The 10879-nt window shown below is 57.1% G+C and overlaps 1 protein-coding gene across 2 annotated transcripts; it reads left to right on the forward strand.

Moving 5' to 3' along the window:
* The first annotated feature begins 333 nt into the window (after positions 1-333).
* PGAM5 (PGAM family member 5, mitochondrial serine/threonine protein phosphatase) lies at positions 334-8608 on the forward strand. Of its 2 annotated transcripts, none has more exons than XM_059140973.1 (6): positions 334-565; positions 3539-3717; positions 5076-5201; positions 5309-5397; positions 5519-5652; positions 7624-8608. In XM_059140973.1, the coding sequence occupies exons 1-6, from the start codon at positions 375-377 to the stop codon at positions 7772-7774; spliced, it is 870 nt and encodes a 289-aa protein (XP_058996956.1). In that variant the 5' UTR covers positions 334-374; the 3' UTR covers positions 7775-8608. The 2 variants fall into 2 exon arrangements, with proteins under 2 accessions (XP_058996956.1, XP_058996957.1); XM_059140974.1 differs by having other exon boundaries at positions 5522-5652.
* The last annotated feature ends 2271 nt before the right edge of the window (positions 8609-10879 follow it).

Raw genomic sequence — 10879 nt, forward strand, 5'->3', positions numbered from 1 at the left:
CCCCGCCCCCCGCCGGCTCCGAGGCTCCCGCTGTGCCCCGGCAGGTGGGTCCACGCGGGCAGCGCGGGGCCAACGGGTGGCGCCGCGGCAACGCTCGCTGCTCGAAGGCAGGCCTGACTTGCGCCGGGGCCCTCAGCACAGGACCCGGGAAAAGGCCTCGGAGCCGACGCCCGCAAAGCCTCTCCCACTTCGCTCCCGAAAACTCTCTGCGACCGGCCTGGACGTCCCCCGTCCCCCGGGCTCCGGGCTCCGGGGGCGGGACTTCCGGCCCCGCGCCTTCCACAGGCCGGAAGCGGTACCTGAGGAATCGTGTCCCTCGCGGCGCGCCGTCCACTCGTGAGCGCCTGCGCAGGGCCGGCGCGGAACAGGCGGGCATGGCGTTCCGACAGGCGCTGCAGCTGGCGGCCTGCGGCCTGGCCGGAGGCTCGGCCGCCGTGCTCTTCTCGGCGGTGGCGGTGGGGAAGCCCCGCGCGGGCGGGGACGCGGAGCCGCGCGTGGTCGAGGCGCCGGCGTGGGCGGGGTCCGCGCGCCCCGGGCCGGGCGTCTGGGACCCCAACTGGGACAGGTGCGGGGGCCGCGGGGGCGTCGGGCGCGCCGGTCGTCGGTGGCGGGGAGCCTCCCGCGCGCCTGCCGCTCCGTTCGGCCCGACGTGGTCGGTTCTGCGGAGGGGCGGGCGGGGCGGGCTCCGGGCGGATTTCTCTTCCGGGGGGGCCGCGAGGCTGGCGGTGACCGGGGCGCCCTCGACCCCCCTTCGGGACCGCGGCCGCCTCGCCTGTCCCAGAGGGTCGTCTGGGGGAAGGGGGACGCCGGGGCCTGGGACAGTGGCTGGCGCGCGGGGCGGGGCGAGGTGGTCGCCGTCAGGCGGGGACAGGCTCGGACCTGCGTGTAGGCGGTCAGCCTGGTCTGGCTTTCGGGAGCGCTGGGGTCGGAGGAAGGCGCCCGGATCCCGGCCGGCGGACCGGAGAGACGGCGTGTGCGGGGGTGTGCGGGCGTGTGCGGGCGTGTGCGGCCGGAGGTGAGGGCCCGGCCCTTACAGGGAGCGCTTTGCAGGAAGGTGTGCGGGGACACGGCTAGGCAGCGCGATAGGAGCGGAACCTCCGGGTCTCGCTCCGTGCGTGGCCGCCTGTGCTCGTGGAGCGCTTGGAAGGGGCACCCGGGAAACTGCTTCGGTGTTGTTTGATGCCAATGGGATTAAATTTAAGAAAACTGCGGATTTTTAAATATGGTTTATGTGTTGCAGTGATAGTATTGTTGATGCGTTGGGTTAAATAAAGTCAGTTTTTGAAATTTCACCTGTGCCTTTCTAGTTTTTAAATATGCTTCTTAGAAATTTTGAAGTCCAGAGGTCGCTGGTGTGTTTCTGCTCTGGAGTCTGGCAGTGGCCCGTGCGCTGGTTGGCCGGGTCCCAGCTCCTCCTCCCTACTAGGGCGCGGCACTAGTATCCGGGCAGCCCAGTTGTATCGGGAGCTTCATAGGTATTCTTTGTTTTTGTTGTTAAGATTTTAATTAGTGATTTGTCAGAGCAAGAGAGCACAAGCAGGGGAAGCAGCAGAGCGAGAGGGAGAACCAGATTCCCCGCGGAGCAGGGAGCCCCATGTGGGGCTCAATCCCAGGACCCTGGGATCGGGACCTGAACAGAAGGCAGACGTGTAACCATCTGAGCCACCCAGAGACCCCTGGTATTCTTTGTTTAAAATCTTAAAAAAAAAAAAAAAAAATCCTGGGGCGCCTCAGTGGCTCAGTGGATTAAAGCCTCTGCCTTCAGCTCAGGCATCGGGCTCTCTGCTCAGCGAGAGCCTGCTTCCTCCTCTCTCTCTGCCTGCCTCTCTGCTGCTTGTGATCTCTGTCTGTCAAATAAATAAATAAAATCTTCTAAAAAAATCTTATGATAGTTTTAGATTTACAGGAAAACTGGAAAGGTGAGAGTTCTTACCCCTTGCCCTGATTTACTCTACTAACGCCTCGTGATGCCGGTACAGTGTATTCTTCACAGTTCGGCGAACTGATCTCTGTATGTCATTATTGACTGATAGTCACACTTTTTTTGAGATTTCTTCCATTTTCAGCTATTGTTTGTTGTCTCTCCAGGCTCCCGCAGGACAGTTAGTCATGTGTCCTCAGGCTTCTCTTGGGTGTGACAGTTTCTCAGACTTCCTTGTTTTGATGACCTTGACAGGTTGAGGAGTGGCACTCGGGAATTTTATAGTATGCCCCTCAGTTAGGATTTGTCTGTTTTTCTCAAGATTTGACCAGGGTCATACTCTCTTTTTCAAACGTCAGTACAGTCTTCTAAATTTCCTCGGTTTTTGGTGTTTTTGGTTTTGTTTTAAGATTTTATTTATTTATTTGAGAGAGGAGAAGCAGACTCCCTGTGGAGCTAGGAACCCGCTTCGGGACTCGATCCTAGTACTCTTGGATCATGACCTGAGCCGAAGGCAGCTACCCAACCGAATGAGCCACCCAGGCACTCTGTTTTTTGTTTTTTTTTTAAAGGAAACATTCATTCTGAGATTAAAGGACGTAATTGAAGTAGCACTGGACTCCAGCGTTATTGGTTGAAGCCAACACACTGTATTTGCTCGCCAAGGCTAGGTTTACAAAGGGGGAGGCCGTCCGTGCTGGAAAGTTCCAGAGCCTTTTCGTGGAGAACCTCAGCCAGTCTGGGCTCCCTGTGTCTGTACCCGCAGTGCCCTGGGCTCCAGTGTGGCATCTCGGTCTGTTAGGACACCGCAGGCTTGCCAGCAGGACCCTGAGTTGCCACCGTTCCCTCGAGGACACGCTTTTCCTAGCTCCGCCCATCCCACAGACCGTTAGCCTTTATTAATTTCAGTTCTGGGAGCTACCAGACATGCCTGTCTTCGTAAGATTTGGCCGTTTCTCAGCGTCGTGGCTGCTGGTGCCCCTCGCCCTCATCCCCCACCGTCCGTCCCCTCAGCTCTTCACCCTTCCAGGAGTGCCGCCCACTAGACTTTTCATGATAACTGGAATGTTCTCTTCCTGCTGTCCAGTGTGGTCACCACTATCCCATGTGCTTCTGAACCATTTCACATGTGCTTCGTGTGACCAGGGAAATGGAGTCAGATTTTTAATTTTCATTATTTTGAATTTAAGTAGCCACATGGCCAGTGGCTGACATTGGACAGCACAGTTGCAGACTCTGCATCAGCGAGGCCGTACTGGCCTCGTGGGTCCTCCGTCAGCCACCCCTTCCTGTCACCGGGTTTCGTTTTCTGCACATCACTTACCTCCTAGCTGTTTTATTCAGTCTCCTCACTAGAACAGAAGCTGCACGAGGGCTTCGCTTCTCTGTCTCATTCAGCGTCTGCTCACCCAGAACAGGCCTGGCACTCAGCTGGGTGGTAAACGAGATGTGGTCTGAGAGGATGGACTCTCCGCGGCCAGCGGCAGGGGGCAGAGTGCAAAGGGCAGGTGTTGTCCCTGCGCTTTCCCAAGATGGAAATACTGTCTTGTCAGAAATACTCAAGGCTGACTTGTGAGCAGGGATCACAAGGACATGCCTCTCCTATTTCAACATTAGGCGAGAACCAATGTCCCTGGTCAACCTGCGGAAGAGGAACCTGGACTCTGGAGAAGAAGAACTGGCGTCCAGGCTGGACCACTGCAAAGCCAAGGCCACACGACACATCTTCCTAATCAGGCACTCCCAGTACCACGTGGATGCCTCCCTGGAAAAGGACCGCACTCTGACGCCCCTGGGTACGTGCTGGGGCTCAAGCCCCAACTGACACCCGTCCTGGTGGTGCTGGGCCCCTTTGGACCTGGGTCAGGGGCTTGGCCGAGATTCAAGAATTGTCATTAACAATAGGTCATCAGCCTAACTGACATGAGACAGGCACTGGAAACATCCTCAATTTTCAAAAATAGAAGGTGGCTCTCACAATCAGATCCGAAGCCCGGCGGAGGCATTCCTTGCTCACGCCCTGCTGGTGGCACGCCATGTGCACCCCGTTTTGCTTGACCTAACTTGTTGCCAAAGATCCTTCTGGTCAGCACTTGCAGATCTCCTTAAAGTCGGCTTCCTAATGGCAAAGAGACCCAGCAGCAGCAGCTCCGGCGTCTCCCGGGGGAAGTACTGCTCATCGCCAAGTCTTGCCGACCACGTGGCACTGCTGGGCGTGCCCGTCGGCCGCAGTCTCTGTGCCCACGTGCGGGCGTATCTTCCCCGGAGAGGGAGTGCAGGGTGGGCTGAGATAGAGTTTAAATTTGTAAAGATTTCTGTGTCGGACAGGATCTGACCCATCTGTGTCCGTACTGAAGAAATCCAGACGGTCTGAAGCATTTGGCAGCCTGTTGCGCAGCTTGCCGGGCGCCCCCAGCTGCCCTGGGTGCCGGTGCACATGTGAGCAGCACAGCCGCATCCACGGCGCTCCCGCATGCAGCCGGCACTGATTGGCCGAGCGCGTTGTCAACTAGATTCTACGATCTGTGGTTGAGAAAAAGGATTGGTGTTTGCAGGAGTCCATACTTAGTGACATGGAGGCCATTGGCATCTCTGATAATGGCACAGCTGGTGGGTCAGTGGTGCGTTGCAACCCAGTCTTAGGACAAAATTGCATAAAAGGGGCACGAGGGACCCAGAAATAGTAACAGGACCCTCCCCAGACTTCAGTCGTCTTCAGCCTTGGTCATTGTTTTAACATTTCTTCTCTATGGGGCTGAACGTAACTGCGTCTTTGATTTCACCTGTTGAATGCCTGCCCCTGCAGGAAGGCCCAAGCTCCAGGAGGGTCTGCCCCCCTGTACCCCAATCCTTTTTTTTTTTTTAAACATTTTATTGCTTGATTGATTTGACAGAGATCACAAGCAGGCAGAGAGGCAGGCAGAGAGAGAGGAGGAAGCAGACTCCCTGCCGAGCAGAGAGCCCGATGTGGGGCTCGATCCCAGGACCCTGGGATCATGACCTGAACCAAACGCAGCGGCTTAACCCACTGAGCCACCCAGGTGCCCCTTGTACCCTAATCCTAATGGTACTTGATAAGGACTGGAGTATTTGTGAAGTAAACAAAAGAGGGACTCCAGCAACATGTAATTCTCTGGTGTTTTTCCCCTTCAAGGTCGTGAACAGGCCGAACTAACTGGGCTCCGACTTGCAAGCCTGGGGTTGAAGTTTAATAAAATTGTCCATTCGTCCATGACCCGTGCAATAGAAACCACTGACATCATCAGCAAACACCTGCCAGGTGAGTGCCGGGCACCCCCGGGTCCCTGGGCAGCAGGACTGAGAACGGCAGAGGGCCCTGGGCAGCTTCTCCTGAAGGGGCAGCGTGAGTCCCTGCTTCTCCCACAGGTGTCTGCAAGGTCAGCACAGACCTGCTGAGAGAGGGTGCCCCCATCGAGCCCGACCCTCCCGTGTCCCACTGGAAGCCGGAGGCTGTGGTAAAAACCCCCCTTCCCCGGGGCGCATCCCCCACCGCGCCCCTCGGCCCACTTCCCCATCCCCTTCCAGCCGTGGCCTGCGCGCCGCCTCCGTACTTAAGGTTCCTTCCGCTGCCCCCAGCAGTATTACGAAGACGGAGCCCGCATCGAGGCCGCCTTCCGGAACTACATCCACCGGGCGGATGCTAAGCAGCAGGAGGACAGCTACGAGATCTTCATCTGCCACGCCAACGTCATCCGCTACATCGTGTGCCGGTGAGGGCGACCGAGGGCTCCGGGCCCCACCTTCCCTCCCGCTGGCCTGTGCGCCCGCTCATCTGCCCAGGAGGCCCCCGCCAGCCTTCTGGTGAAACGTCCATTCGGAGTTTTTCACCACGATGCCTGTTTGGTGGAAGAGCACCCACGCAGCCCGCCGGTGCCAGCGCGGGCTGGGGTGCCCGAAGCCAGTGGCACAGTCCGGGTGACGCTCGCGTGGTCCCTTGGTCAAGGCCCTGGGCGCTGGACCTCGGCCACCGCACTGTGGTGTGTCCCCCTCGGGGATTGGCCAGCGTCTGGGGAGACGGTGCAGATCCTCTCTCCCTCCAGCTCGTAGCAGCTGGATCTAGCCCGTCGGTGGGTCCTGCCGTGACGGAGGGTGCTTGGCTAGTGATGGCTTTGCGTTTGCCTCATCCTGTCCTCGGTCATTAATTGAGAGTCTTCTGTGCGCTCACTCTTACTCTCCGCCCATTCGCCTATAGGAGCACGGACTGGCCGATCTGTGTTCGGCGCTGTGGGCTGTGACCCATCACCATGCTGGTCACTTCGCTGCTCTGGCTCCTGGGCTCCGGAAGGAGGCTGCTGTGTCCTCTGGACCTGCCTCGCTTCCCGGCACTAATGCAGCTTCCAGAGCCCCCATGAGTGACCCCTACCCCGAGTCGCAGACGTGGGCCTGCAGGCTGGGGCAGCCAGGCCCGCTGGGTGCTACATATCTGACCGAAGCTCAGTACAGAATTTGAAAGGACTGAGACCCCAGCCACCCTCTGGGTCCATTAGGAAGCATGTGTCGGGCATTTCAACAGCTGAGGGATGTCCCCTTCTTGTGTGACATGTCTGTCCGTGGCAGGACAGGACACAGCCTGCTGGCTGGCCTGTGGCACTGTCCAAGTCCAGACTCAGGGTCCCTGCTCACTGTGCTTGACCCTTGGGCCTGTCGTCAGGGCTGGGGGCGGGGGGGGCACACACTTCCCCTCCAGGGTCATGTGCACAGCCTCTGGTGAGAAGCCCAGGATGTCCGAGGCAGGGCCCCAGGATGCCAGGAGCCAGGCTTCTCAGGTGCTCACAGGGCTCCAGGCCAGGTGGAGTGGCTGCTGGGAAAGAGGCGTGGGCCTGGGACCGGGCGCCACACCCTCCAAATAAGCACTCCCGGGAAGCTGACCTCAGAGCTCCTGCGCACACTGTCCCGGTTGGCTGCTCTGGGCATTTTGCGTGTGGAAACACCATGTTAGAACACACCCTGGGACAGGCTGACCTAAGCAGCCACTAGAAGGGACCCCAATGCCAAGAACACCGGAAGTGTTTGGGGACTTGGAGTAGAGGTGACCTGTGTGCCGTAAAGGGCTAGAAGGAGCCAGAGCATCCCTGTCACTATACGTGAGGACGTTCTGGAAATGGTGAGGGAGAGAAAAAGCGCACACGGAGGTAGTTCCCGAGGCTGCAGTGTGAGCCGTGGGGATGCCCCTCGTCCGTGTGGACATTTAGGGCACAAAGACGTCTGATGACTCGGGGAAGCTGTAATGGTACTGGGCTTTTTGGCAAATACTGCACCTAGAATGTGCGTCGGAGAGCAAGGAAAGGCTCTGGGGCCCCGTTCCTAGGGGAGAGTGGGTCGGGAGCGGGTCTGCTCTGTCGCACGGCCCGGCTGCCCTGGCCCCCTTTTGGTGACACTGGAAGTTCAACCCCATGCCCGTGTAAGAAGCTGGGGATTTCTGACTCACACACTTGAGCTGGGTGGATCCCCTGACCCAAAGAGGGGCTGGGCCGTCACCGCGCCCCTCATTTGGATGCGATGGTGTCAGCCCAGCAGCTCCTTTCCAAGAAACCCCTTGCTTGAAAAGCTTACCTCCATGGGTCCCAGCCCCAAGACAGTCTGCTCCAAGGTCTTAACAGGGTTGGGAGCCGCTAGCGTTGTCCCAACCCCAGCCCATTTTGGTGGCGAAGCATGTTCTAGCATGTTCTTTCTCTTCCCAGGGCGCTGCAGTTCCCTCCAGAAGGCTGGCTCCGCCTGTCACTCAACAACGGCAGCATCACCCACCTGGTGGTCCGGCCAGATGGCCGAGTGGCGCTCAGGACCCTTGGGGACACGGGGTTCATGCCTCCGGACAAGATCTCCCGCTCCTGAGGGCTGCCTGGAGGCCCTGCTCTCCTCAGTCCCCCCCGTGGCTCCCGTGGGTGCTGCCGAGGACACGGCTCCTTCCCCGTCTTCCCCGCACAGGCTGCTCGGCGGTCTCCCTGCACTTCTCCAGGAGGACGGTGAAAAAGTACCTAAAAATGTGGTGTTTTAGTCTGTCCTTCCAGCCCAGGATGGAAAGGGAATGGTTATGAGCTGATCGGCCTGATTTCTCTCTGGGGGTTTCCTGCCTTGTCTGCCAGGACGAGGCTTCACTCCTGCTGTCTGTGGGAACCACCGCTGGTCCGCACGGGCGTCTGCGCTCGTGACCCACACGAGCCCCACGCGGAGGAGGGGCTGCCAGCGCTTCCATTCAGAACTTGTCTACCTTCTTCTCCTTTCTTGAGACCCTTTTATCACTTTAAATATTTGTCAACTAAAGATTCTCCTCATCTGGGTTCTTGCTCTGATAACCCGTTTCTCAGTCCGCACTCCTGCGCCTCTGGCACGGGCGGGCCTCTCCCAGCGCCCCGCCCCACGTGAGGGAGGTGGCTGGGTGGGGTGAGGGAGGTGGCTGGGTGGCCTCGGACAGACGGCAGGGTGTCCTGTTCCAGTAAAACACTCGCCAGCTCCAACTTCGCCTCTGGCCGTTCCTCCTTCATGCTTAGGGATTCAACCATTTAGATGTGATGTGTCCATCCCAAATACTCTGTTAACTTAGGAGAAACTACAGTTTCTATGAAGTGGTTGTGAACATTTTATGCAGTCAGTGAAACTAATTGGGATATTTGATCCATTCCTCTGTAACTTTGGAGATAACTGCAAATAAAAGTTTTATTTTACTGATTTTTCAAAGTCGTGATTGTAAATATTTTCAAGAAAACAGGAAGCCATGCTGCGCACCAGACAGCAGCCCCAGAGCTGCTGGGATGGTTGCGGCTGCCGCAGCAGAAGGCTCTTTGCCCCGGTATTTTGTGATCTCAGGGTTGACGGCTTCGCGGGACGTCTGCCCACCAGCGGCTGAGGCCCGGACCCAGGACAGTGAGCCAGAGAAATGGTTTTCCACAGGCTCCCGCTATGCACTTTCTAGAAACCGTTTTGACAGGCCAGGCGCTGTGCCAGCTTCTCAAAGCAGAGAAGTAACAGGCACTACACCTCTGACCTCAGGAGTGGAGGCGGCCCAGGAAAGCAAGGGCCGCATGTCCCACCGAGCCTGAGACCTGGACCCTTGGACCCAAATGCCTGAAGGTGGAGGTGGCAGGTCCCCAACTCCCTTCCCTCAAGGGCTTTGCACAGTTGTCTCACTCTACCACCTTCAGATCTGCCCTTTTCTTTTCGTTTGAGAGAAAACACGAAAGGGGTGAGGGGCAGAGGGAGAAGCAGACTCGCTGCTGAGCAGGGAGCCCGAGGCAGGACTCGATCCCAGGACCCTGGGATCATGACTCAGCGGAAGGCAGAGGCTTAACGACTGAGCCACTTCAGATCTGCCTTTACGGCAGCATTTCACTTCATCCTGAGAAGAAGGGCAGCATTTTGGAAACTGAAAGCGAGTCCACACAGGGGGATGCAGCCAAGGAGCAAGAGTGGGTGCTGACCTGGGTCACAGGGGCCCGATTCCAAGACGGAAGCTCGTCTGAGGTGGGGCAGATGACTGAAGACTTGTGTCAGCAAACAGTATCCTAAGTTTGGCCAAAATGAAGCCTGCAAATCCGGAACCTGTGTAACATGAGGGAACCGGAACGGACAACAGTGGGAACAGAGAGCAGCCAGTTCCTATTTGGTTGTGCTATTTATTCCAAAATACCTTATTCTGAGACAGGAAAGGAACTCAGTGCTGTCTGCAAAACAGAAAATCCTTACAGGTTTTGTGCACAAATGCAAAACGTCAGTGTCGGACAAGAGAAGTGCATGCCTTGAAGACCCAGCAAGGAGACCCAATTCGGCCATGGCGCAGTGAGCGATGACATCCGAAGTCACGGCCTGTCAAGGCGGTAATCCCAGACCACCGCTCCCTCTGAAAGCTGTGAAAGTTGCTGGAAGAAACATCCCAAATTAGTCAAGAGTATTTGTCTGTGGTCCCTGCGGTTCGGGAGGAAGGTCTTCAGAAAGACGTGACTGCCGACCGACTGTTGAGCTCGTCTCGGCCTCCCATCCCTGGACGCGCCCCCCCTCCCCTGTCCCATCCCAGAGGCTGCTGCCAGGACGCGGCCTTGAGACGGGGAGGTGGGGCTCAGCCAAGAAGGGCTTCCATGTAAACTCTCCGGATTAGGAGGAGGGTGGACGCAGGCATCTAGTCGTCTGGCCACCCAAGACGAGCCTCACGTGTAGTCTTCTGCTTACGAGACTGCCACCTACCAAGCTGGAGTGGCCTGGCCCTTTCCTTAGTCCCTTTCTGCCCTCTGAACACAGGGACCAGGTTCAGCTCCAACCCGGGAGACTTCCAAAACGGCTGCAAACGGACACGTGCCCCATAAGGTGGAAACTCGTTCTGTAACACCCTGGGGGTGGTGATCCCCAGTCAGTGACCAGGGGACTTTCCTGCGTCCCTTGTGCCTGGAACCGCAGCACCACCCCACTGTGGCACCTCTTTGGAACTAAAGTTACACGCCAGTTGTTAACATCACAGGAAAGGTTTTTCATTTCCGACGGCAATTATGAAATTTGTGCTAGCTTAATCAAAGTTCAAGTCTTTTAAGACCGTGTTACGTATAAAAGGGGCCGCAGAACAGCATTCACCACTATCGGATTAACGGATTGTTTCATTACAACACTACCTAAGATTTTACTAAAAACAGGACTTTGCCTAGCTGCCCACAAGAACAGTTTTTCTGAAAGCTTAGAATTATTACCACATGGTTTTAATAATAATTTATTTCATTAAGTAGTTTAAAAATGCATTAACTGGGGGGGGGGCGCCTGGGTGGCTCAGTGGGTTAAAGCCTCTGCCTTTGGCTCAGGCCATGATCTTGGGATCCTGGGATCGAGCCCCGCATCGGGTTCTCTGCTCAGCAGGAAGCCTGGTTCCTCCTCTCTCTGCCTGCCTCTCTGCCTGCTTGTGATCTCTGTCAAATAAATAAATAAAATCTTTAAAAAAAAAAAAAAAGTGCATTAACTGGG

The sequence above is a fragment of the Mustela lutreola genome, chromosome 11, assembly GCF_030435805.1.
Source record: "Mustela lutreola isolate mMusLut2 chromosome 11, mMusLut2.pri, whole genome shotgun sequence".
NCBI lineage: Eukaryota > Metazoa > Chordata > Mammalia > Carnivora > Mustelidae > Mustela > Mustela lutreola.

Bases quoted from the DNA above. Each gene is read 5' to 3' on its own strand.
- PGAM5 (XM_059140973.1), top strand. From the start codon at position 375: ATGGCGTTCCGACAGGCGCTGCAGCTGGCGGCCTGCGGCCTGGCCGGA. The intron at 566-3,538 runs GTGCGGGGGCCG...TTTCAACATTAG, and splicing joins TGGGACCCCAACTGGGACAG to GCGAGAACCAATGTCCCTGG. The intron at 5,398-5,518 runs GTAAAAACCCCC...CGCTGCCCCCAG, and splicing joins ACTGGAAGCCGGAGGCTGTG to CAGTATTACGAAGACGGAGC.